This window comes from Strigops habroptila, chromosome 9, assembly GCF_004027225.2.
Source record: "Strigops habroptila isolate Jane chromosome 9, bStrHab1.2.pri, whole genome shotgun sequence".
NCBI lineage: Eukaryota > Metazoa > Chordata > Aves > Psittaciformes > Psittacidae > Strigops > Strigops habroptila.
The window spans coordinates 6,582,387-6,610,257 of NC_044285.2; the positions used below are offsets into that span (position 1 = coordinate 6,582,387).

The following is a 27,871-nucleotide window of genomic DNA, read 5'->3' on the forward strand; positions in this document are numbered from 1 at the left end:
ACCTAATTAATTCTGTAAATCCAAATGAGGTTGTCTGGGCACACATGGGATGCTGTGTCAACAGCGCACCTTTAATATGTGAGGTCCGGGATTTTAATTAGGAGGAAAGATAATCTTGAAGCAGACAGTAATTATTTTTCAAATTGGCTACACCAACCACCATAACTATTAACTGCAACACTTTATGGAAAGAGACAGCAATTAAAAGAGAAGAGCAAAGAGCAGTCCTGAAACCCAATCTCTCCTTTCTCAGAGCCATTCTCACAGCGTGGACCTCCTTCAAAAGCTGGTGCTGTGTTGTTGCTGTAAATAAACCCTCAGGGGTGGAAGCAGCTACAGAGATAGGCTGGTGCCTGAGTGGGATGCAGCTATGAACAGGAACCGTGATGCTGTCAGGCAAAAATTGTCCAAGACAGCTCTTGGTTTGGATCATGGTAGTGACAGAAAATGCCATCAGATGTTCAAGGCTGTCTATTGTAAGGAGGCAGCCTACACATAAGCTTTAGCACCTATCTGAACTAATACTTGATGGTAGCCAAGGACAGGGGCTTCAGGAAGAGCAGCTCAGTCTCATCCTAGCTGGTAGGTGGTTCTGGTTACTCCTCAGAGACATCGGTTTTCCAACAGGTTTCCAAGAAACTTCAGAAGTCTCCTAAGCAGAACTGCACCGCATTGCTACTGCCTGCTTGACCACTGGTGTATGCCTCCTGCGAGGCGGCTGCACTGCAGCCACAGGGGAAGCGACTGCTGTATTTGGACCTTAAAGCCTGGTGGGAATCCTCCAGGAGACATCTCCAAGAGACAAACCACTCTGAAACTGCCCCTTGGAAGCTGCAGCTTACGCTGAAGCCAGGGAAGGTGGCAGCTTCCACACTGCATATCTGGAACACACACCCCACCGCACTGACAGCATAAGGACATGCAGTGATAGAACAAGCGGGAATGGCTTTAAGCTGACAGAAGGGAGATTTAGGTTAGATACCAGGAAAAAGTCTTCCCTGTGAGGGTGCTGAGGCACTGGCACAGGGTGCCCAGAGAAGCTGTGGCTGCCCCATCCCTCGCAGTGCTCAAGGCCAGGTTGGACAGGGCTTGGAGCAACCTGCTTTAGTGGAAGATGCCCCTGTCAGTAGCACGTGGTTGGAACTAGATGATGTTTAAGGTCCCTTCCAACCCAAACTATTCTATGAATTCAGGGAGCAGACCCTGGCCTTAATTTGGGCTGAAACACTGGGTGCAAAACTTGTCCCCAGAGGCAGTGTTTGCAGACCACTAGTGAGGGCAGGGTCTGGTAAAACCCTGAAGTAACTTGTACCCTGGAGGTAAGGGTTAAAACCTGCAGGATAAAGTAAACAGAAAATCCATTGCCCTGATGAATAAAAACCTCAGGTCAATGAAGGAATCAAGTTTCAGCAGTATCATCTGCATTATCTAATGATACAAATCAGAATACCTGAAATAATGCAATTTCAGACCCCTTTAAAGCAGCTTATTTATAAAAGCGTGTTGCAAACACAAGCTGTTGTGGAGGTGCTAGTCCTTGACTATCAGAACTATATTATTAGTCTGCCACACACATTCTGCTCCCATTAGTACTCATGAAAAACCAGCTACAGATAATCAGAGCAAGCGCCCCAGCAGTGCTCCATGCTCAGGTTGGTGCGGGAGAGGAGAGGACCTGCCAGTGCTGGAAGGGCGCAGCACGTATCCCAGTTGCTGGGTGGATGGAGATCAAGTGCTGGAGCCCAGGGAGTAACTGCTATCCTCCATCCAGCTTCTCCCAGCCTTTTCCTGTCTGTGTATCCAGTCTCTTCTGTCATCTCCATGCACAGCGATGAGATCTGTGCTAGACAGGTAGGGATGCGCAGGTCCACGTCCAGATTTACGCTAATGCTGACTCCAAAAGCTGGATCTGGACTCAGAGTTGAGCTTTATCCCCAGTCTGGGCAAAGCCCAAACACCAAATCAAGCCTCTATATCCAGACTTGGCTTGGATCTGGTTTTGGTAGCTTGGCACAAGCAAATCAGTGCTGAGTCATGGATAAATAACTCTTTTCTCCTCCAGCTCTTAAGCTCTGCAATACCCTTTCAAACACACATGGTACCCAACGCCCACAAGCTAAAGCACTTCCAAACAGACAGAAGAAGAGGAAAGTAACTGGGAAGATGATAACCCTATTTCTTTTCCCTTTCCTTCCTATGCCCCTCCCCTTCCTTTGACAAAGAAAAAGACTAAATCTTTTTCTCAATTAACAGGGACAAAATAACTGTGTTGGGGATTTATTTGTAGTATATCCATTGATTTAACCCATACGTGGCTTTATGGGGTATTCATAGTATCCTACCCCACTTGTGAAAGACTATTTTCTCACCCTACACCCTTTGGTCATCTTCTTCCCTCACCTGAGCACAGGACAACTGTTCTTAAACCATCTGTGGGACCAGAGAGGAAGGGCTTTTAGGCATGAGTCCACAGCAGAGATATTTCAGAGGAGCCCCGGTAAGCATGAAGTACCATAAGGGAGGAAGCATGAAGTAATTGGTTTATTAAACCCACAAGTGGGTGACGCTGGCTAATCAACAGCAGAACTGATCTTGAGACAGAGGGTGAGAAAAGACGAGCTGGAAGGGCTGTGAAATGGAAAAGCAGCAGCTTAGGTTGGATGTGTTAGAGAAAAGGGGAGCCTGTGGATGAATGCAGAAGAGCAGGGAGATGCAACCAAAGCAACAGGTTAGGAGAATAATCTGCACATCTCCTGTATGGCTGTAAGCAAGGCAAAGCTGTTGGAAAGGATGCAAGTTTATCAGGACACAAGATGAGGAGAGACCAGGGGAGGGCTTCCACTGTGGCTGATGGATAGGAAAGGCAGCAGCTGAGCAGCACTGCCCTGAAAAATCAGTGAAGGCTTAGACATTGTTTGGGTGTGAGCATCCAGGGAGGCATCTGAAGCAAAGATGAATCCACCTTATGCCCCACCAGGTTGCACCACTTTTCAGGACACATGGCTGAACAGCACTACACAAGCTACAGACCCCGAGCAAGGTGATCACTGCCATGAAGACTGCATGCAAACTGTCAGAGCTATTTGGATGTTAAACCTAATGGAGACCTAGCCAAGGAGCTGGAAGATTTATTGATTTCTTATTTATTTTTTTTTTCTCTCAAGAAGCTCTTAACAAAACCTTACGGGATTAGAATTGGTGACTGCCAAGAGACCCTCGTGATGGACACAGTGAGAAATGCTAGACTGGATTAGACAAGACAAACTGAATCGTGTCCATGAATTCTCTGCAAGGAGTGATAGTCAGACCTCCAGACACAATTATTTTCCCCCGCTTCCTGCATTTCATGTTATTTCTCTAACAAAAGCTGCTTGGCAATAGGGATTACAAGACTTTTTGGAGACACTCACAGATGACTTATAAGGGGCTTGCTTGCTTCCCAGCCAGGAGACAAGCACTGCGCTCGCCAGATGAAATGCTCAGGAGACAGAATCGCTCCGAAGTGAGTCACGCACCCCCGAAACGCATGGCACCGTCCCTGAGAGCTGGCTCCCTGCCATGGCACAGCTTTCCTCTTCAGCCTTAGGTAACGGCTCGCCTTCCTTCTGAGCTCCTCCATCGAAATGCTGATGGCTCTCTCCCCTCCTGGCATGAAGATGGGGGGATTAACCATGTAAGAAGAGGCTCTGTCCTATTGCACAGATTATCCAGAATCATCCACACAAAAAAAAGCTATCAGCAAACGTTTAAGGCATCCTCACAGCTAGGAAGGTGATGTCTCAAACGATGCTGTTAAGGACAACAAAACCAAATGCTTTTTACTTATCTCAGCAATGCACACTCTACAAATGCCCCAAATGCACTGAAAATGATAGAAAAAAATGCTCAATTGCCACTGAAACGCATTCTGGCCTGGGGGAAAGCAGAGCAGGACAATAAATACTGCGGTTCAAGGGGGAGTCAAGAACTCACAAAAGTATTTCACTGGTAGTAAAGGAAGAAGAGAAAAGGCAAAGCTTTTGTAGCCAAATTGAAGCTGGCTGAGATGGCAGCCTTTGTAGAAAGTGCTATTCCTTGAAAAATATAAAATATATGAAAGAGTGCCTCGACTGAAAGACTTCCTGCATTTCTTTGTGATTTCCAAATCAACTTAGGATAGATCATAAAGGGTAGCTATAGCCAGCAAAGGAGAAGATGGGCCATCTCTGTAACCACAGCACAGAGGGATATTCTGTGGGGCTTTGTGGATTATCGATTCTCTGCTGCATACTACATGCCACGAAATGTATTCATTTCACAAATCTCAGATCTGTCAAATAAAGTGTAATGCTACAGACTGGCATGTTCTGCAAAGAGAGCTGGAGAGACAGAGGAAGTCGTCGGAGACCATATCCTTGTAACAGCAAGGAGCTCTGAAGCAGAAATATAGGATGATCATTGGAATTAAGGCAGTTTCACAGAATATGAATAAGTAAACTCATAGTGATTCTGAGGAAAGACTCCTTCTTCAGGTACCTATAGATACCTGAGAGACTTCCTAATATCGCACAAAGAGCATCAGCACCACCACCCCCAGCTATGGCCAATTCATTCAATACTGCCTGAATCACTCTTAAATCCGTTTAAGTCCAAACCTGAGGAGGCTGTGCCAAGGAAAGGGTTAACACTGCCTCCAGCCTTCCCGCAGAACAGCACAGCCCTTTGTCCTTTTGTCCCCAGCCCTGGCTGTTCCCTCAGCTCCTTGGCCAGGTCACGACACACTGGGTAGGTGTTGAAGTGCTCCCATGAGTCCTGGCCTTCTAGGGGGCTGCAGCTTTAATTATATTAATTGTTAATTAACAGACATCTTGTTTTCCTGCTGATAAGTGTGAGAGCACGAAGGCAGGTCAGGCAGCAGCTCTCTTGGCTTAGAGGGCAACCCAACGAGGATTAGCTCTGGCTATGCATATAAGTGAATTAGTGCTGCCTCTGTACAGCCATGACCCACCTTCCTCCACTGCCCCCAGCATGGTGACCAGCCCAAAGGACAGGATCAAGGTCTTGGCTGTAGCTCAGATTAGGTACTGAGAGCCTGCCATCAGCATCTGCCAATGTCTGACCACATGCTGCGTCTATCCCAGACACCCACCAAGAGCAGGCACTTCACTCGCTGGTCTGACTCGTTGCATCCCTCTGAGCCCCGGTAGGTTTTCAGAAACCCAAACCCATATTCCTTTCACAGCACCCACATTAAAAACCCACGGGAACACTAACACATGTAAAAGGAAGACACTGCTCCAAGCCACAGGGGTGAGGGGTGCACTGAGAGACAATGATGAATCTCTGGGCTTATCCCAAAATCCCTGCATGACCTCCAGCCAGGCTCCAACACTGCTCTGTGGGAGATGCACAGGGATGACCAGAGTACCTGGACCATAGGGCTGTGGCAAAGAAGGGCCAGGAAGATGCCATGAGTTGGAAGATAAGCTCAGCAGCAGAGCTTATTGAGGCATCCTCCTCCTCTCCTGCAGCAAAGTGATGCCCAGCCCTTGCCAATCCCTCCACAAAGCTTCCTACGGGAAGTTTCTGGCACTGGGAATGGTTGCCAGCACAGGATTAGCAGCCTGTTGATTTAAAGGGCTTATTACAGGAGCTTAATTCTATTTTGACAGATGAAAGTAAGTCAATTACAACTAGAAATAGCTCAGAATTTGGGTTGTGGGTTTTTTTTTTCACTTCTCCTCCCTTTCACAGAGTTGTGATACCGTTTCCTTCCCTTTCCTTACCTCAAAGACAGCATTTTCTGTAACATGCCTCTCCAGCCTAGGGAAGCCTCAAACACAGGCACTTGGGGCAGACACAGTTTGTTCTTTCTCCCATTGCTGCTTCCTGTGACGCACTGTGGCACCAAAGCCTCCGCTCCTTCCAGCCTGTCTGCAGAGCTGCCCTTCACACCCCTTCCCTGGAGCACTCCCTTAAGCTTGCTCCTTCAGGAAATGACCCCAAAATCTGCCCCTGCCAACCCTCTGCCCTTACACACAACCTGAACTGGGACAGAACACCACCCAGCATGGACCAACAGACCAGAAGAGCTCAGGTTCAGAGATGTGTGGGGTTAGAAGTACTCAAAATGATCAAGAAACATCAGTGCTGAAGCTTAGAGGTGAGAACATCAGCTACACGAGTGAATTCCCATCCTGGGAGATCAACAGGGTCAGTCAGGATCAGCAAGAACAGCTACTGCCACTCCAGCATAACCCACCACTGGCCTAGACTCCCTAAATGAATCATCACTCTCCTTAGAGAAATAAAGCAAGAAAGCAACAACCCACCCCATCCTGAAGCAACTTATGTGCAATTCTCACCTCTGGGGCTCTCTCTTTTATAACCTGCCCATCCCCACCACAACCTGTGTCTCCCACACAGCTGAAGTTAGAAGGAGAGAGCAGAAAGACCCATTCCTTCCCTCCCTGTAAGTCATTTCACCACCACTTGGACCTATTTATCTGATCAGGAGGACCAGACCATGTCAATCCCCTCCTTGCCTTGGGCTGGTCATTTAAGATGAGCAGTGCAATTAGCACCATCACAAAGGCTACTCATGAACAACCCTGCCATTGCCATGAGCTCCCTGACCTGAGGAGCTGTGCAGGACTCACATGGGTCACTCAAGCACAAGGTGCCAAAACTCATCACTAGCTTGGTACACACACATTTCTCCAAGGAAAGCTCTAACCATAGGTTGGGAAGTTATCATTGTGACACCCAGGAAAGCATTGGAAGACGTAGGCTCACTATATTGCATGACTGAAAGCCCTCATGCTCAAAGGGCAGAGCAGGGAGCCCCTGCTTGTGAGGTGGTCCTTAGTTCTCATCTAGGGACCAGCCACTACCTATGGAGGCCCTGCAGAGCCGGAGAAAGAAACAGCTCCAGCACAAACCAATGGATCGCTCTCCAGATTGGGAAGCTCAAGAAATCCTGGCTCTGAGCACACCAGAAACACTCTCACCCTCGGACAGCGTGCAGCAGGCGCAGTGAGGGGTAGGCAGTCCTGACGTTGATGTGATGCTTCAGGATGAGCTCGTTCACCCACTCCACTCTCTCCTTTCCCCCCTTAGCCATGAACGCCGGGATCCAGAGGATGCTGCCGTTGAGGCTGTGGAGGCGTTGCAGCAGCTTCTCCCTCCAAGTCTCATTCACCAGGTCCTCGAAGGCCCGTTGGATGACCGAGGGGTTCATAGTCACCAGGTCTGTCTTCATGCCCACGTCCTGTGAGTACTCCTGGACAGGGGCCAGATTGCACCTGCAAGGAGAAACACCAAACAGCCCTTTGCAATGGATATAAGAGAGGGCAGTGACAAACATGAGGGGCACTTGGTGACAAACACGAGGGGCACTTGATGCCAAAAGCCAGAGACATAAGTGCCCATTCGCCTTTGCTTTTGGGAGAAGGAGGAGAGAAAATGAATCTCTGCAATAAAGAGAGGCTCTGACCTGGTAATGATGAGCCATCTTAATATCAGGTCATCATTCCTCAGCATGACGGCATGTGCATGCATACTCCTCTGGGGCAATGCTAATAACAGACATAACTCTGGTGTCTGGTGGGTGGCTTCATACGTATCGGTATCTCTTCTGGTGCGGTTCAGAAATAACACGTAGCAACAAACCTCCCATCTTTGCTGCCACGGCAGGTTTGCAGTGAAACAGCCTTTCCCAAGCAAGGAAAGTACTCGCCTCTTACATCTAGCCCTGCTAGGGTAATATTATCCCAAATCTCTTTTCTCCTCCTGGTGAGTCTCTGCTAACAGCAGACACAGTGGCACCAGCAGCGATAATGACACCAGCAGGAGGTGGATGCCAGGACATGATCTCCACAGGGTTTGGCTGTCTGGAGGCTGTGACCTTCAAAACCCATCTCTTTCTGTAGGATTAATTGGTGCCTCCTCCCAGGGTGGGCATGCAGCGATGGGCACACATGCTTCTCCAGGAGCTGCCGTGCCACCAGCTCCTGAGTCACACCAAGGATGTGGGATAAATTGCCAACAAATCACCCTCATTATATGGTGCTTTCCTACAGCTCCTTGAAGAGGGATCTGTTGCCATTAAGCTGTGCCATGTACGTGGCACTGGGTAAATGGCACCAGGGACCAGCTGATGGGGAGATGCAGAGAGATGCTCCTCCAGTGTGGTAAAAACCAGAGGGTAGATGTGTGTTTGCACACTGCGTGTTCTCCTGTGGCGTTTTATAGAGAAGTTACAGTATTTAACGAGCAGGAATTGCATCCTAACCATCTGTGTCGATAATCAGCCATTACTACTGTTTTCTCTGCTTTACAGATGGAGAAACTAAGGGAATGGTGTAAAGAAAATCCGGTTACTGGCACATGGAGCCCTTCTGATCCACTCATCGCAGGAGTAAAATCACTGAAAATAAACACTGGATCTGAAGAGCTATATCCTGGACACAGAGCCCATCACTGGATACTGCCAGCCCTGCTGGAAAGGCTGCCTGGATGGGGCAAACATTCCTCAGAAAGATAACCTATGGTGGGAAGAGCATGACCATGCCAGATCTGCACTAGCTGGGGAGAAGTAGCTCAAAATCCCAATCCTTACACCCAGAAAAGCTTTTCTCCTGCAGCTTTGCTGCCTGACACGAAAGCCTCTCCCTAAACTTTGCCAGAACTGCAATAAGCAATTTTCCCCTTTTCTCACTCTGGTTACACTTAAGGATGTGAACGATAACACCCTGTCCCCTGCGGACAGGATGGAGCTGCTAGCAGCCAGGCAGGCTGGAGCAGCCAGATTTGAGCAGGGGGCAGAGGTGACATTATCCTCATTCCCATGTCACACTGGAGACCACCTCTGTGAGCCGCTGATGGATTGGGCTGTCTTCATAATAGACTCACCAGAAAGCAAATGTCTGCACATACATAAATCATCAGCAGACTGCTCTAGCCCCTCAGCTAGCAGTTGTACACAGGTGCCAGGGATAGGAGGGCAGGCGCGCTCCTCCTCTCCACTTCAAGCATCTTCTGTAACCAATTCAGTGTGTCCCAGCAGCTGTTGCTGCAGGTCCATGGGGCAGCACATCTGCAGGGACATCAGTACTGGGGATGGAGCGGTAACAGGGGAGCATCAGAGCTAGATGTGGACAAGCGTGGTGCCAGGGCACCGTGAGGTGCACCCAGTGCTCAAGGGCAGAAGTGATTTGGGGAAGAATTGAACTTGTGTCCATGGAAGAGTCCAGGACAGGGTTTGTTTGCAAGAGGGCAAGCATGTGGGAAAAGAAAGGGAGTCCTTGGGACTGGGGGTGATGAGGGTTAATGGTGCACCATGAGAAAACATGGGTGTGTTTGAAAGAACAGTGGGTGAGCACTTAGTGGTAGATGGAAGAGTTTGCAGCAGGGTGTTTGCATCGGTGAACTCTACACATGCCCATGGGGCTGCAGGGCTGCACAGCACCATGCCACCAGGACTCCAGTCCCTTTCCTCTGCTCCAAACCCCCCCCGATACACCCTCAGCTCCATCGTGCAGCAGGACACAGTCCCTACCTTATCACGAAGCTGTGCGCATCGATCTCGGGGCCGCAGCGGCTGCTGAGCAGGACCCCTGAGTTGCCCACGATGGCGCAGGTGGGGAACTGCTTGCCCTTGAGGGGCGAGGTGCGGGGCAGCAGCTCGTACAGGTTCTGCGAGACATTCATGGTGCTGTCCCTGTCAAACACGTAGTGGATGATGTCCCCCGGCTTCAGTGTCCCCTTCAGCACCGAGATGTCCTTCTCTGCATCCAGGAACTTCAAGATCTGTTTCCTGAGGACAGGGAAGAAAACAGCCCCGTTAGATGATGTACAGAGGTCATGCATAAGATGAACTCTTGCCTCCTGGCTGCTCTGTGGCCCATCCATCTGACTGATGTTTCCCCAGGAACAGCTTACAAATGGGTATCACCATCTCAACGCCTGCTCTTTCTCCACCCATCCCTTCCCGGCGCAGACTAGCATCAGCCCAACATTAGTGGGGGGTGCCTGCATATACCCCAGGAAGACTGTCTCCTTCTCCCCTCTGTGACCCACTGACAGCACATGCTGCTCCCACTTGACCTGGAAAACGGGGGCTCAAGTTCTCCTTATGTTGTTGTTGCGAGGCCAGCTGGTTCAGCTGGGAATTCATTTCCAAGTGATCACTTACAGATATGAAGCCTAGCTCAGCAGGAGATAAGCCTTTTATTTCTTCCTTGACTTCTTTAGTTGATATACAGAGGCAATTTGCCAGCTTGCACTAGAGAGGACCGAATCTGTCTCTTGTCCTATAGGTAATTACCAGTACCTGATCTTCAAAGAGAGTGTCTGGTTGTGTCTCCATTTGGATGAGGCTGGTTTAATGTTGTGCTTAATGCTTTCATTACTTCTGTCAACAACAGCTGGAGACGAAGAGTCATTTATTACTACTTCAGCTCTAGAGAAAAGAAAGATGGGGAGAGGGAGAGAGGCAGGATCCGTTAGCATCCCAATGGCACTTCTAATCACTGTCTTCAGCTCTGGCTGCTGGTATTCAAACTTCATCAGAAAAGCAAAATCGTAGTTATTAGCTAAACGAGAACTGAAAGCCTGTTTGTGTTCTGCTACACTCAAGCAGACATAAATCCTTAAATACCTGCTCACTTATGCGAACACACTTACAGCCAGGCACAGCAATACAGAAAACACGATCTTACACAGCTAGCTGTAGAAAGGCATGCACACACAAACACAAACAGGCTCTGCAAAGACAGGCTGGCAGATGAACACTTAGAGACAAGACACCCCAGAGCCTGAGGGAACCCGCAGAATTCACCAAGACGTTTTCTACATGGACCCTGTTGTCTTGTGGTTGCACATGAACACTCTGAATTGGAGCCAGCTCAGCTCCTGGAGAGGGTTGAAATCCTCATCAGAGAAGTGCAATCTTCACTTCACCCAAAGGAGAGATTGATTTAGCTGAGCTGCTGGGTGCTGCTTGTGAGTCTGGGCTATGAGCATCCCATACTGAACGGGGGGAAGCTGGCTTGCTGGTAACTTTTCCCTTGTTAGAACGAGGATTTCAGCATGTCTATTCCTGCTCCAGGGCCAGAAATGAGCGGGGGGACAGGCAACAACTAGGTGCTGTGGTTTGGAGATGATCACTGGAAACCCCCAGCTCTTAACCCTTTCTCTAAGAAGCAAATCAGCCCCAGCACTTCAGTGCTGCTTACATCAAATGGCATGAATTAAGGAAGCCTCCAAATACTTGATGCCAGCCAGCCACTCTCCAAAGAGAATACCCAAGCATCTCATCAGAAGGCTGCGCGTGTATTTGCAGCCCCAAAAAAACCTTCACACTTCAGAGCACTCTGAAAAACATACAGCCAAAGCAGTAACTATCACCTAAAGGGAATCTCCCTCTCCGGTGCAAAGGGCTTTTTCCAGCTGGGAAATGGTTTGTAAATAAATACATATAAAAAAGCATGTAAACCTCAAGGAGGGAGAAGAGTGAGAGAGATGAAGCAGAACTGGTGGCCCAGGGAAGGAGCTCCCATGGACACACTGTGGCTCACACTATGTAATGTTTTGGAAAGGCAAGGAAATGTGTTTATAAAAGCTGGCTGTGTGGTTGTGTGTCCTTGTGTGTGTGTGAACAGTATCTGCCAGTTGAGGCTGTTGGCTTTGTATCCATTGTGCATTTTGCCATATCACGTGTCTTGCAAAGCTTATTTATAAGGTATCGAAAATCATAAAGGAAACAGGGTAAAGAAATCTTGGGAATAACTAGGATTTTTGTTGGTTTTGCCCATTTTCTGTGTTTTGATCACGGGTGGTGGCATCGTCACAGAATATCACCCTTCCTCGCATGGCGTCACTAAGCTGTGCAACTGTGGCACTTGGTAATGCTAGGCTGACGTGAAATCATTGTGAAAATCACACTGAGAGACTATGAATGAAGCTGTGATGCCACGAAATGACTGCAATGGAGCAATGTTACTGAAGTGCTTTACTACAAAGCCGAATGAAGTTCCGATGTCAAAGACAGCGGTCCCTCTTCCAACAGCACTGAGTAAACCTATGAAAATGGCAACTCCAACACGGACTTATTTTCACAATAAGTAACTCTCTGTTCCTCATCCTCTCAATCACCACAACTTGCAGATCCTTGGTTATTTGCAAATGATTATTGCACTGAGATGGAGGAAGGAGGGGGAGAAACGATTAAGAAAATGCAAAGCAGAAGTGAAAAGAAACAGATACATTTGCTAAATAAGAACAGCACTATCCAGTGAAGAGAAGAAGCAGATTAATAGCTGCCTTACAGCAAAAACAAATGAACACAAAATCTAATTTACAAACCTATTAGATTTGCTATGTAAGCTGTTCACAGCTGATCTGATTGTACCTCTGCCTCCAGAACTCCTGCAAGACAAAGGAAATGCATTATTTATAAACCCAGCACCTCTTTGCCAAGCATTGTTCAACAGTCAAGAGATCCTGCTCTGAAGGGCTCTGAACGGAGACACCGCTGCGCTGATCTTATCCCACCCCATCCAGGAGGGACATGTCCCCATGCGTGTAAAGGGCTTTTCACATCCATTGTCATTGCTGCCCTACTGTGACCGTAAAATCATTCCTGCAAAAAAGCTCCTAACCACCCCAATTAATAATACTTGTGCAATCCAACCAGCCATCAAAGACATCTGGTCTCCGCCATCAAAGCAGCATGCAGCCTACAGGTTGCATTAAATACATCTCTGCTTTCTTATTACGAGTCAGGTGTTAGCAGTGCATTGAGAAGGTCTCCTCCATCCTCAGGTTACCGAGGGACTTTCCCTATGCTTTTCAATTGGGGACTGAGCTGAACGATCTGGATAGGATTCCCACCACTGTCTTTTTGGGTTTTCAGTTGAGACCACCCTACATCTCCATTTTATCCAGACCAAGCCACCAGCCTTCTGGGTCACTTGTGGGACCTCATCCTCACAGTGTGCTGTCTCCCAGCTCCCAGTGACCCAGGCCAGACCCAGAGTCCCATTCCAGCCCACTTTGACCCCTGAGTGCCCTGAAGCTCCTTGTCCCCACCTTTGGTGTTACCTGGCTGAAGCTATGAGGCCAACTCACCACAGTCATTCGCATGCTGGAGCTGAGACCTAAAGTGACATCCTTGTCACTCCCATGGCTTGACACCACTGCACAAGGATGGGTACTAGACCTGCCTAAGCAAGACCTAAGAGAATGGACAGCCAAACTTTCCAGCACTTGTACAGTGCTATAATGAAGAATAAGTGGGACCAAGTCCCTTCAGAAACCAACACCACTCACACAACCTGTGAATTCTCACTTAAAAAGAAACACATACAAGTATTGGTCTGCATTCACTTGGCTGCAGAGCCCCATCTTGCTTTAGCTTGCTGTTTTCAAAAGGGTAACAAAGAACAAGTCACCCACTTTCTGATGCTCAGTGGGAGCCGAGCTCCTAGTCAGACACATTTTAACTGCCACGTGCTCATTGCTCTGTTTTATTGTTTCCATTGCACAGATATCCAAATGAACACGCTCATAAAGGGAACCAAATTTTCTTCCAGCAGAAATAGTGCTACCTGGAAATATATACCTTAATGAAAACGTATCTCAGGAGCACATATTTCTACCAGTCCTGAAAAAAATCCCAAATGCATTAGACATAAATGAAAAAGAAATAGAGTGTGTGAATGGTTGGTGCCATCAAAAAAGACTTTCAGACTTGGGGGATGTGAGGTAAATCAATCCCTTCATTAGGCTGAGCACAGCCCTCAGCACCGCCTAACATCAAACCTTTGGGACAACAATGGTTGTCCCTTTCCTCCCTCCTGCTGGGGACCATCTACGGCCAAGTCAGAGTGATTCTTGCTCCGATACTCTCCTCTTTCCTTTGACAAACCTGAGAGTCAGCGAGATGCTTCATTTTTTGGTGCATCAAGGGAACAGCAGGACTAGCTTATTCCTAGAGCCTGCTGGCATTTAACAACCTCCGCTTTAATGGGGTTCACCGCAGGGTGTGGGAGCAGACTGGATTAGTGTGCAAACCACGCATGCTTTCTGAGACGTCTCCTCTGAAGGAGCCTTCCAAATGGGATTCACACTCTTTCACACTTGCCGTACGACAGATAGGGAATGGATTAAGGGCTTAGAAAAAGAAGTGCTGCTCCCTGAATAAGTGCTGGTTCGCAATCTCTGTGAAAGGACAAGAAAAAAATCACAGAAATTAGAAAGTGGAGAGGACCTGTTAGCTCCCACCTCATCACATCGTATTATTCAAATGCATTTATCCAATCTAGCTTTACATGCTGCCAGCAACAGGTCTGTGCATGTCTCCTTCTGAAACTAAGGCAGGCATCAGATGCGGAGATGCTGGACGTGAGAAATGCAGGTTGAGAGCACATCTCCCAGCTCACTGTGTGCAGCGCTGGTGGGGAAGGGGATTGCCTGCCCGGTTTTGCTGCCGACCAGCCCCTCAAGGGCAGTTTCTTTCCCTCTCACACACTGTGAAAAGCAGAAGTTTTCAACGTATTGTAATGCAAACAGAGCATGAAGTGTTCTGCTGTCATACATGAACATGGGGGAAAGAGCAGGGCTCTGCTAGCCACCTTCCCATGACTTGCTCCATGGCACTGGACTCACTGCTTTCTGGCCAGCAGCAGCCAGGATGCTCTCACCTAAGATGCTGGCAAAGACACTGCTCCCTGTCTTGGTATTGGTATCTCTCTTAGGCTTGGTATCTCTCTCAGAGATTGCCTGAAGCTGGGACATGATACTTGTCTGAAGGTCTTAGCTGGTTTAATGAATCCTAAAATGCTCCTTTGGCTTCAAAATCATCAGCCTTTTGGCCCTTTGTGTCCTACACTGCAACTTCTGAACATCTTCCTTACAATCTTCCTTTGTACAGGCAAAGACAACAAACACTGTGTATATCATTACATGGGGTGTATTGCCCGGTCCAGCATCCTGCTGAGCTCAGCTCATCAGTGGGTACCAGCCTGGCAAACCAGCTGCTCCAAACACCTGTAGTTTAGTCAAGCATGGCATTTCCCAAGGTCTACCATACTTTATTACCAACACAGCAAGCCAGTATCACCGTGCTGCTTTGTTGCTCCCAACTGGGAAGAGGAGAACATTAAGGAATGGAGGGCACTAGTTAGAAGGCACACGTTTAGAAAAAAAAACTCAGCCCATTTTATTATCCCTTGCTGATCTGGAGTTTCAAATCTCTTGGCTTCAAAAGGCAAAGACCAACCTCGATTAAAATTGCACAGATAGGCATTGATTTTGAAAAGCTTTCTAGTGCTACACCGTGTTTAGATTGAATTGCTTTATTAATCTGGTTGTTATCAGTTTGATTGTATAGCCAGTTCCACAAAGTACCAACCTGCTTCTTAATCCTATTATTTACAAAACACTCTTTCTCTTTGACTTCTGTTGGGATGTTTTCCAGTGATAAGTCACATCTATATGTGCTAATGCCATATTAATGGCTTACGCCATCCTTTCTCATTTTTGCTTTGAGATTTTCAAGCTGTATTTCCACTATCCAAGATATTATATAGGTCAAAACATTCTGTGCTCAGATGTAAAGTGACACTGATTCATATATCAGAGGATAAAAAAGAAGAATTTTCTTATGGTTCAGGCCCAAATTTTTGTGGATGAATAATTTCTGACGAATCAGATATGTGAAGACTTTTCTATTCACCCACTATGAATGGGCTGTTTGGGGTTTTTGCTTCCCTTTTCATGATTTCTCATTTCTTAAATGATTCTCTTAATTATTGCTAGGTACGGTTTAGTCTTGCTTCCAGCAATTTCAATATGTGAAATCAAAGCTGCTTTGACTGAACAAGTAGGTCACACAGCCTCTTTGGGCAAGAGGATCTCTAAGAATAGGCTTTATGCATCCATATTCTCAGGCTTACAAATTCCAAAATGTGTTTTCCGTGGATATTTTACAATGCCCACCTCCGAATCCTGCTTCCTCCAGCATCCATTGCAGACAATACACATGGGAAGCAGGCACGAGAAGTATGACCTAGCCAGAAATTTTATCCATACCCAGCCACCCATTTAGCCACACTTGTGGAGCTCATTCCCGAAGGAACGAAACCTCTGCCTCTTCCTGACCTTGGGCAACCCAAGTCCTCCTCTTCTCCCTTCTCCACATGAAAGAGAGATAATGATCCCTTGGATAAATTCTGCTTAACAATCCCCCATCTGAATTCCACAGAAAGAGAGTTCAGAGTGCCACAGTTTTTATCTTGAGGGGTTCAAATGATTAACACACACTAATTAAGTTTTCAGAACCTGCTTTTGTGTTAGGTACATTTTATGATCCTTGTTTTACAGCTGGAACACTGGGGGGTGAAGTGGCTTGGCCCATAACACCAAGAAAATGACAGTCCCGCAAGCCAGGACAGGAGCACTACCACAGGCTTACAGCACGCCAGTCCTCTTGAAAATGCTGCTTTTTGTTTGCTGAGAGTGAGTATGGCTCTTGCAGGGTGAGAGGGTAGGATATGTCACCCAGAAGACCACAGGAATCAATCTAAGAAGGTCTCACTGGCCTGAAAAGCACAGGCAGCCATTGGTCTGAAATAGCTGCAGGCTGTACCCATAAGGCAGTCTGTATCTATTAGAAAAAGAAACCACCACCTATATTTACTTTGCTTTTTAAGGATTGCTTTGATGTTGTCCTCAAGGCCAGAATTGCTATTTTCTATCTGAAGAGCACATGAGCCTTCTCAGGGATCACCCTCTGAAAATCACTTCCCTCCCTCCCCTTCCCAAGGCATCTGTGTGGTGAAGGGAAGCTGAGCAGGATGCTCACAGCCCCTCCATAGGGTGCTGCTTCATGGCCAGACAGACCCAGTCACTGTAACTGGGGAAAGGGACATGCTGCCCAGCCAATGGAAATGAAATACAAACAGAGAGATCACCCCCCTTGTCCCAGACTTGATAGACTCAGTGCTGCAGACACTCCAGTGACATATAATCCCATGTGCATTCACGGGCATAAGCCAGACCTTGCCGCATCAGGGACTAGCTGCCACCTGCACACCGCCTCACTAGCGATGGGCTTGGATGCACTGACTGCCCTGTTAAATGAGTGGATTAATTCTGCTGATTAAGAGCAGTGCAGTCATTAAGCTAAGCCATGTGCTCCCTGAGCCCTCAAAGATGGAACAGGATTCACTCAGGCCAGAGATGTAAAATGTGGATCAGGATAGAGGTTTCAACACCCCCTCCTCTGCCCTGTGTTGAGACCAGCAGAGCAGCAAATGTGATTCCAGTTGTCTACGAAAGAGAAATAATTGGCTTCTGAGCGCCAACCTGTCCAGTCTGTCCTGCAGGGTGGAAAAGCAAAGGTGTCCCAGGAATTCAAACTGAACAGGAATGCAGCCCAGAGGCTGGAGGCCGGGATTTCTTGGGTACCATGTCCTGGCTTTCCAACTGCATATCAGGTCTCGCTGAAAACATGGAAAAAGGCCACAGTCATCAGCAAGCACTCTTGTGGGCTTCTCACTAGAGACTCAAGTGGTTCTGTGGGGTTTAGGTGAAAGCCCATCCATATCCATAAAAGTTCTGCTATGAGAGGAGAGACAAATTAAGACAGGAAAGGCTTTGCTGCTGGTTAGAATCACAGAATGGTTTGTTTTGGAAGGGACCTTAAAGCTCATCCAGCTCCAACCCCCTGCCACAGGCAGGGACACCTTCCACTAGAGCAGGTTGCTCCAAGCCCCTGTGTCCAACCTGGCCTTGAACACTGCCAGGGATGGGGCAGCCACAGCTTCTCTGGGCACCCTGTGCCAGCGCCTCAGCACCCTCACAGGGAAGAACTTGTGCAAACTAGAAACAAGACAAAGCCAGGTGAGAAGCGATGGGATCAGAGATGCATTTTGGAACCTTGAGACCACGTACTGAAACACATCATCATGCACCCTCTGTGACACCGGCCTTTGCCTACCCAGACACGTAGCTCTCGCTTCTCATCTCGCCTTCCTGCATCATATTTCATAGCACACTAGGAGGAGCCAGGACATCTGACACTTGCACATCATTCCCTGTGACATTTCACCAGTCGCTTCTGAGTCTGTGATCCCAGGGTGTGGAGTAGATTGCGATGAAGAGGATCGGTGGCCATTGGGTAGCTCTGTGTACCCACACTCTCCTGGTGAGCAAGGTTCCCTCTGCGGGGATTAATTGGGACGACATTTCTAAAGCGTTTTGTCTGCTAGGATGAAAGATCTTGCAATACATCTTGATGAAACGTTTGAAATCACACTTCCATGTGTTTAAAATCTCACTTGTTCATATTATCACAGCTTGGCAGCCTGAGTGTCAAAAACTTCCTAAATATCAGGTGCTATTTTTACTGCTCCCAAGTTTCATTCTTTCTATTCTTTCATACGACTGCATTTGGGAGAGTGTGCCCATATCACGGCATTCAGGAAAATCACTTTGCTCTGCTGGGATCCTGATGCAGCTCTGGTATATGAGCTGCAAGGGCAGTGCTTGTACAACCAGGCCTGTGGTGTAGCATCTTCCAGCAAGCCGAGGAGATTTGGTGTAAAGGCACCAGATGATGGTCTTGCTGATGTTCATGTACTTGCTATTACCCACCATGGGGAACACAGATCTATCAGTCTCCTACAAACCAGCCTTGCTAATCTGGCCACCTCCTCCCATGCCTCTGCATCCTGCAGGCTCCTTTCCGGGGACCACAAGATGGGAAGGTCGGAGGTGCTCATCATCCCTCCCTGCTAGATGGTAACTGTGGCTCCACATCAGCTCCTGTGTAAATGAGAGCAGGGTTCGGCTCTGAGATTTCTGCCTGGTTACAAATCACTGTGTGATCGCTGAGGACACAGGAATCAAGACACATGAGTTTGCAAAACAGAGACACCTATTGCTTAACAGAGAATTAGCCAATTAGGCAGAAATGCTTATATGGCAAAACCAGCAAAGGACCAGCAGGAACAGTGCAGCTCTGATGACTAAAAGGCACAAGGCAATGGGAGGGACACCCATAGCAGCCTGCCACCAGGACACTGCTTGGGGGTCACTCTGCACTGGGATAACCAGAGCACCAAACCCAAATCCCTGTCCCTGCCCTGAGCTACCTGCTCTGAAGGACTTGTAAGAGGCAGGAAGATGCTCAGAGCAGCCTGATGGTTACTACTACTCACCAGGAAGCCATGGTCCTGGACTTTCAAGCTCTGTCCCAAAGCCATCACGTGCTTTCCCTGAGGCAGAACAGTCTTCCTCTCACCTGTAGAACGTCAGGTCTCACATCCACTTGCATTCACCATCCCATCAGCACAGCCTGACCCTATCACCCCGTGATGCTCGTGTTTTATCGATGCTCTAAAGACAAAATACTCACATGCTTGCAGGGCTCGAATGTCACACACTTCACCTCTCCCCATCCTGCGTACTAACAGGACCTTACTCCCTCCTTCATCTCGGGTCTTCCATTAGAAGTTTATTCCTGGCATCAGTTCAGTTTCTTTGGCTGTGTTAATTAAACAGTCAGCAAAGAAAAAGACATTGAAGCAGGCAAAAAGGATCCAGTGAAGGGTTTGGGACTGGGGTGTGTGTGTTTGTGTGTTTAGCTTTCCCCTTCTGGAATGCAGAAGGAAAAAAAACCCCAAGAGCCCACTGAAGACCTAGAAAGGAGCTGAGACAAAAGCCTCACTGCTTAAAAAACAGATCTACACTATACATTTTCCCTGAGATAATTTTTTCAGCCAACAGAGCAGAGCTATCAGGGAGTGCAAACAGCAGAGCATCAGTTTTGCAGCAGATCTGTCACCCTGAGCATTCACATACCAAGAGACAAAAACCCCAGTGGCTCCTGCAGCATCTTGGATGCTACGTACCTTGGGAAATGGGAATGGTGCAAGATGAAAAGATATCATGTCTGAGGGGCTGTGGGTCCTCCGGCTCATCCTCCCACACCCATCTCTTGCCTACTTTTCCCACTGGTCTGCGCAGCCCCTTGGAATACTCAAGGTCTGGTTTCCTCTTTCAGTGTTGCTGTGGATGCTGAGGACCTCTCCTGGGCATTGACATCCTCCTGGAGTGGTTGTTCTGTATGAGCATCCTCAAAATAACATCTGGTGCCTCAAAATACAAAGAGAGCTGGGAGCTCCTGGATGAGAGCTACACACTGCAACCAGCAACTGCCTGAGCTATCTCCCCACCTTTACAGGCACTCACCAGCAACGGAGCCATACCAAGGACCTTCACAAGGGTTTAGTCCTCAGACGACAACATTCAAAAGCCAATAGTGGTTTCAGAGCTTGGCCTCCTCTCAATTCCCCTGGCTTATAAAGCCACACCATGGAAATACAGGCAGCAGTAAGGAGGAGAAGCTTAATGACCAACTCAGCTGCTGCTGCTCAACAGTTGAGTGTGCTTCTGGGTGTCTGAAAAGGTGCTGGAGATGCCTTATTGACAATGCTTAACCTTCTCAGGGGAATCATGTCCCCTGTTGTAGCTGCTGGCTGAGAGCTGAATTACATTCTTGAAGATGCCAGTAAAGCCTGGGCTGGAGGTAACTGGTCTCTGTGGAAGAACCATCTTTCGATTCTGAGCTGCCAGACACATGGCAATACCTGGAGGCCGCTGCAATGCTGTTTGACTGAAGGACGCCCTGAGAGAGCACTTCAAAACTGTGTTGTGACTGTGACAATACATGCTTTTAAAAGCAGCCCTGCCCATGGAGAGTGCTGGATGGGGACGGTGTGCTCAGCATGCAGATGGCCAGCCTGGGTATTTTTTTGGTGTTTGTTCGTGATATTCCCAATGGATTTCTGTATGCAATAACAAGGACTTTACTTGCAGTAGCAATAAGAAAGAGTCCAGCACTTAAATTGGGAAAGAGCTGGCCCGGTGCATGAGCAGCCAGCTCAATTAATCAAGCACTGTGCAAACCTTAGAAGGGCCAACAGCAGGGCTGGCAGAGTTAGTGGGATCAGGGTGATGAAGCTGCTGACTGTCTGGCAAAGGGAAGCATCCCTAAAGCTGACGGTGTTTCTGCCTTGTAGTGTCACCCCTAAGAGTGATGATCACCCCTAGGCTGGTGCAAGGACTCTAGGCTGGGTTACCTGATAGCAGGACACAGATTTGTGTTGTGGCATCCCTTGCTGCTTCAGGAGGATCGTTTTGATCCCACCACCCTCACACCGAGCACCTTAACCATGTGCTACCCTCCTGGTCCATCTTCCTCCCTGCTCCCAGCCTGCCCTCTCGCCCTGCACCACTGCCAATTCCATGGCAGGTTTTGGCAGCACCATGCCCATCTCCCTGGATTGCCCCTTTCACATCCTGATTGGAGCCAGGGCTGCTGTTGCTGATGGGGATACATCTCCCAAGGCCACCACCAACACCAAGGCTGCTGCTCAGCCAAGACAAGAAGTTCTTTATATATTTACAGTGGGAACACAAAGAAAAAGGAGCTGTAAAGACACTCTCTTCTTGGTTTTTTCCTTGCCCACCCCCCCCTTTTTTTTCTATTGCATTGCAAGGGGCAGATCTGCTGACACCAGACTGCTCTGCTGTAGTGATTGCTGAAGGACACCTGAAACTCTGCTCCTACAGTGAATTTAGTGTGCCAGAAAACTCCCTTGTTTCCAAAGGCAACAGGGGATGGAAGCCAGAGAAATGGCAAAATAATTATTGCCTAATGTTGCAGTGTGGGTTTATTTCTTGCTGCTGAGGATGACCCAGGCCCAGGGAAAACAAATAATAGAGGCAATTCGAAGTCTGTCTTTGGAACACCTGTGTTTTTATAGCAACTGTGCCTGTAGTTGTGTTTAAGTAGTGCTGGTCTCAGGGATGAAAAAACAAAATACCTGTAGCCTGAAAGCCCAAGGAAAGATAAGGGAGCTCTTATTGAATGCTTTCCTGGAAGATCAAAAGCACATCTGGCATGCCAGTAGGCACCAACGAACAGATGTCCAAGCAGAATAACCATGGTTGCTGCAGAGAATACAAGAGAAAACGACCCCTTCATGCATGTCCGGGAGAAGCCAGGAGGGCTCTGGGTGGCAGCAGGATCTGCTGTGTCACTGCTGGCCACCATCCCAGGACTTCGCTCTGTGCCCATGAGTTCGGCGGTAGCACGGAGGAGTGGGCACTGTACTGCTGACGTCTGAATCACTTAACCCCACCGTTAGCTGCTCAACAAGCCTTTGCTAAATGGACCAACATTTGCAACTCTTTGTTCTCTTCAGGGAGAAAAAAAGGCTTCCCAGGCTGGGATTGCACATTTGCAGGGTTAGAGATGGGAAGCAAAAAGCACACTTGGGCAAAAGGGAAACTTCAAGCCCTGTGGGAACTGATTTGCTCTCTTCATTGCTGTGAGGGTGGGAACTGGTTACGGCTTCAGCAACTCTGCACCTAAGAAGTGCTGGCTGGAGATGTGCATCCTCCTACCACAGCTACTGCCCTCCTCACTGGCAAGCTCAGAAATTCCTCCCCTTGGGGGTCTTGCAAGCTGCTGACAATCAGGACTGGACCAAAGAGCAGCCTTTCATCAACTGAGCTGTAAAGCCCTTAGAGGGACTGTTTATGATCATGGCACTGGGTTTCTTTTTGTTTCACTGGGTTGCTCAGGGGTTCATTAGTCCTTTCCATCCTGCTGCTCCCAAGCCCTCCTGCAGGACACCAACTCCCTGCAGGTAGCACTGCTCCTGCCATTCCCTTGGAGCTAAGCTTAAGGAAACAAGCTATGGAGATTCATCTCCTTCAGCTTGCCCTAGGCAGGAGCACAGGGGTTTTGAATGCATCTTTGTGGCAGTCACCCCTGCACCTGCAGGAGATGAAGGAGTGCTTCACAGGGAGGAAAGGGAACTCTGCAGCCTACCTGACACTCACTGCTTGAGCTCAAGTTATTGTCAGAAGAGGTGCAATTAAAGCCAACACCGAGTATTTTCTTACTCAAATCAGTGCTCCAACATTGCTTTTATTTTCCAGCCCGATGCATCATGGGGCTTTTGTTAGAGCCCTGCCATACCAAACGAATACAAAGGTCTCTCCACTGGTTCCATTTACATGAATAGTTACAGGGTGTCTGTGGGCTTCTGTCCTGCAGAGAGCTACTACTCCTCCAGACCAACCTGAGTAATTGTTGGCTTGTGTGCACCTGCTGTGTGAGTGCAAAAAAGTGTATGTTGGTAGAATATAGCACCTTTTTCAACAAAACCTTCTGGTGCAGAGCAAGTCTTAGACTAACTCTGGGTCAGGCGCAGTAAATCACAGCCTGAAACATCTAAGCAGGACATTTATACTCCCTGGACCAACCTTGACAAGAAGTGTTATGACTACAGCACGCTACAGAACACTCAGAGCAAGCACATCAGCCACCATAAAGGACACAAAATCTCTCTGTGGCATTCCTGAGCCTTCGAAAGGCAGGCGTTAGGAAAGGGCACACGTGGAAAAAGCGACAATTTACTGACAAGCTTCCAGGCAGGCTGGAAATATGAGATACTTCGATTCATCACTCAAAAAAGAGCAGAATGTAATTCCTCTTGTGATCAGGATGGAAAGGCATGTGGCCTGGGCTAGCAGGGAAAAGGTTGGCTCATGTTAAGACCAACCCATTACCAAGTGTCAAGTGCTCCCTAAGATGGCTCAGGCGCTAATTTGAGAAGTCACCTGGTGGCAGTGGGTCACCAGCTCCCTCTACAGACAATCAGGACACAGCCGGACCCCTGCAGAACCGCTACAGCCGACGCATAACAACAAAGAGTCCCTTTAAACTGGAGCAGAATTTTCCTTCTCATCACCGGCAATAATTATTCCACTCAACGCCACATCCTTTGTCTTCCTCTGCAGCGAGAGGTCTGCCCCGCTCCCCTATCCTGGGGTGGATGAAGCAATGGCTGCGATTGCATTAGTGTTCCCCAAGACAGACATTGAATGTGGCTTTTGTTTCCTTTCAGGGAAACAAAGAGCCGGAGCGATGGAGGGAAATGTAAGCGCCACTGAGATGCAGGAAAAGTTCAGCAGCCCGGAACCAGGTGGTTGTTTGGGAACAAAGTGCCAGGACCGTTCACAGCAACAATACCTCATCGCGGCAGCACACGCTGGTGAGCATGAGGAGCGAGCCAAGGCGAGCGGGATGAGCGTGTCTGCCTGCCCGCTGCCATCCCGCAGCACCAGCGCTGTGTCCATGGGTGATCTATGCGCATAACGACAGGGATGTGGCAGGGGTGGCTGCAGGGTGGGAGGAACAGGGTAATGAGAGCAACACAGCGTCGGGAGCAAGAAACTGCTGAATTTTCATCCTTGCCCTGACACCTCTTTGTCTCAGTATCTCCGGGCTGCAGGAGGTGGTATAGGAATACCTGGAGGAGCAAGACGGGACTGCTTAAGGAGCAAACATCTCTCAGCAGCCTCTGGCAGGCAGAGCAGTTCCAGCTGCCCCCGGCTCCTGCCTCCCTTCACCTGTGATTTGGGAACTTATTGTCTGGGGAAACAGCTTTTTTCTTTAGTTGTTTTTTTTTGTCCTTTTGCCAGCAATATTGTATTTTTACTTTATACCTAATGACCATTTTGTTCTTTCTTTTTGCAATTTCTCAGTATCTGTAGGTGAGAGAAATATGTTCCCCCCTTCTCCCACCCGTATGAAGCATATTCTTCCAAAGACAATCCAAATTGCAGGCAGGGGGCAGGGTATGTGTAAAAGTGGGCAAGCTGTTCGCTCCTCACAATAATTAGAGAGTGTTTGGATGCCAAGGAAAGAGAGGAAAAGAGTTGCACCTGCCTGCATTTCCCAGCCCCGCTTCTATGCCTGCCCAGCTCTTTGCTTTCCCTAATGCTTAGGCTGCGCTCGCCATAGCAAAGGTGCTCCATGGGGTGTAGAGGAGGATGCTGAGCCACACGATCCATTAGCCAAATATCCCTGGCCTGGGGGATAGCTGCACAAATATATAGTACCATGCAAGCCTCTCACAAAGAGGAGTTGTTCCCTCCTAGACACATAGAGAGCTCCTGAAAAACTTTGGAAGGGTCTATTTCTCTACACTGCTTTGCACTGCTGCTGTCACACAGTCCACTTTACCTACAGGACCTGTCTGCAAAAGATGCTGTTATCATGGGGCCCTCAAAATTGAAAACCCTTTATCATCTCTTGACCTGCTGCAGATCAGGCACTTGGCTTTTCCACATCTCCACAGTGATGTACTTCAGCCAGGTCAGAGCACTGTGTTGACCATTCCTGGTATCACGGCAGCACATAGGGATGAAGAGCTCTTTGTGCCGGGCTCCTGTACTAAGAGCTTAAGGTGTAAGATGAACAGTGTTCGGCCCCTTGCTGTGTTTGAGCTCATCAAACCTGAACCATTTTGGAGATGCAGTGGGGAAAAAAAAGGGGTGAGAATAGGGCAAAGCAAGAGAAAGGGTCAGTTTGCCCTACTTCTTGATATAGCAGGGTCCCACCTCTGCTCTGTGCATCCCTGTGTCAGAAGAACAGCTGATGTGGGAACTCATCTATGAACGGTCTGGGAATAACGTGTATCAGAGGGCACCGGACTGCAGGACCTTCACAACCTGGAGTGTAGAGTGCTTCTCTCCTTTCCAGTTACCTCGTGCATGCTGGAATGCTGTATGAAACAAGCTGCTTGTTGTTTCTACAGAACTCATCTGACCCTGTCGCCATCTCTGCCACTGCACTGCTTGGCAGCACTCCCTTGGAGAAACTACAGCAACAAACTCAGATATACCAGGGCTTGGAGATAAGCAACCAGCGAACATCCAATTTCCAGTACACCCACAACACTGGGAATCCTTAATGAACCAGAGTGAAAAACAGGACAAGTAAGTAACAAAACAGAATAGATTTTCAATAAGGGCACAGCAAGTTCTGGCAGGCAGATCTAGCAGATAAGCAAAGAGAGAGAAGAAAGAACAGAAGACGGAAAAGAAGATGGGAGGAAAGCAAAGGGATCAGAGCAGCCTGTCCGATGGGGGAGGAAGCCTCAGAAGCTTTTCATTTCCTTTATTATTATTGTATAGATAGTGCCAGCTCATTGCAGAGCAACAATTCATCCAGCCTGGTAACCTACAGCCTCGTGCTGGATGTTTCTGGACACTGCTACTGACCTTTAAGCACTTCTTGCCTGTAGCACCCAATATAATATAACAATGAAACAATGACAAACATCACTGCATTTCACTTATGATTTCAGGCAGGTGTTTGTTTTGCTGTAACACAGCGGACAATGCCACAGAAAGCCCTTGTGCCATTTAGGCACTACGAGTGCACCCCACATTACTAGAATGACTTGATTTGTTTTCCCACACTGCTGTAGCGAGTTCCTCAAGTTAATGCAAACCCTACACTCTCTACATTTGTTCCTCTCAGCCCCTAAGTTTCCAGCAGCCCTCAGAGATGTGGTTTATGGGGTGGAGAGGGTGTTGTTTCCCTCCTGAGACTTAGGGGCTGCTTTAGCCCCTGTCATACAGGGCACTTGCAGGTAAACACCCACTATGGAAGTGATCGGGAAGGGGTGATCACAAAAGCCCCTTGGATTGAGCTCTCCTGCCATGCTCTATCACCCCCACCCAACTGATCCTTGCTCACCCTCTCCTGCCCCGCGGACTGGTGCTTGCTCCACCACCCTGCAGACTGGTCCTTCATCCATCACCCCCGCGGGCTGGTGCCCTCTCCACCACACCCAGCTGGACCAGCACCCAACATCCTTGGGCTGCAACTTGCCCCACCAGCCCCGGCCAGCAGACTGCCTGCACTGACATCCCGCTTAAAGACCCGCTCCATCAGCACTGCCCGTGCCCACACCCCTCTCTCCAGACCAGTATCTGCTCCAACATCTCTAACCACGCTGGTACCCGCTCCAGCATCCCTACCCAGACCTGCACCTTACGGAGCATCCCTACTCGGACCGGCACCTCAGTGTCTCTAACGGGACCGGTACCAGCTCCCGCACCCTTGCCCGGACCACGGCCCCGCGCCCCGTCCTGCCCGGCGGCGGGGCGGTCCCGCCCGGGGCTGCTGCCGGCTCCGCGGCACTACGCGGGAGCGCAGCGAGCTCCTTCCCACTTCGGCACGGCAAGAACCGGGAGAGCCGGAGACAAAGAAACTGTCCGGGCGCCCGCCCCCTTCTTCTCCTCCACCACCGCCGCCGCCGCCGCCTCCCCGCCGCCGCCTCCAGCACCCCTCTCCTCCGCGCCCTCCCGCACCCCTCCGCGCAGGGGAAGGGGGGTATTTATTTACCCGCTCTCCTCCTCGATCTCGGAGATATCGGCAAAGATGAGGAACCCCACCAGCAGCGTGAGCAGCGCCAGCGTCCAGCCCCGGCACGGCAGCGGCATGGCTCCCGGGGGGGCTGGGCCGGGCCGCTCCGCGGGGTGCGGAGCGCGGAGCCGCGTCCCGGCTCAGCGCCGCCGCCGCCGCCGCCGCCCGGCGGGGCCGCTCCGCCCCCCGGCGCCCGCGGAGCGCCCGTCCCGCCCCGCCCGGCGCAGGGAGGGGGCTCGGGGCGGGCTCTGCCCTCGCCGCCCCCCGCAGACAAAGTTTGCGGCGCGTCCCCCCCAGGGGACACACGGGGGATGCTCGGGACCTGCCGCCTGCGCGGCCGCGGAACGTCCCCTCCCTTGCGGTGGGGTCAGGCCGGGGGATTTGGGGGTGCGGGCGGTTTCTCACTGAAAGGACAAAAACTGGCATAAATCAGACAAAGCCAACGGCTGCTTGCGGTGGTGGTGGTGGCACCTTGTCCTCCCCTGCAAGGTGTGCGTGATAAAGCAGATCTTTTGGGATGGAAAACACTTTGTAAAAGGAGATGATGATCACTATTACTATTAATCACTATTAATTGCCTCTATTACT

At 49.2% G+C, this 27,871-nt stretch overlaps 1 protein-coding gene across 1 annotated transcript in view; it reads right to left on the reverse strand.

Moving 5' to 3' along the window:
* ST8SIA2 (ST8 alpha-N-acetyl-neuraminide alpha-2,8-sialyltransferase 2) overlaps window positions 1-27,596 on the reverse strand; it is a 32,849-nt gene extending 5,253 nt beyond the window's left edge. The window contains exons 1-5 of the mRNA XM_030497147.1: window positions 27,263-27,596; window positions 12,346-12,408; window positions 10,313-10,441; window positions 9,539-9,796; window positions 6,990-7,283 (exon numbers count right to left, since the gene is read on the reverse strand). Of these exons, the coding sequence (XP_030353007.1) occupies window positions 6,990-7,283; window positions 9,539-9,796; window positions 10,313-10,441; window positions 12,346-12,408; window positions 27,263-27,360 (842 nt within the window). The 5' untranslated portion in view covers window positions 27,361-27,596. The remainder of the gene's footprint in view (window positions 1-6,989; window positions 7,284-9,538; window positions 9,797-10,312; window positions 10,442-12,345; window positions 12,409-27,262) is intronic.
* Window positions 27,597-27,871: the final 275 nt, after the last annotated feature.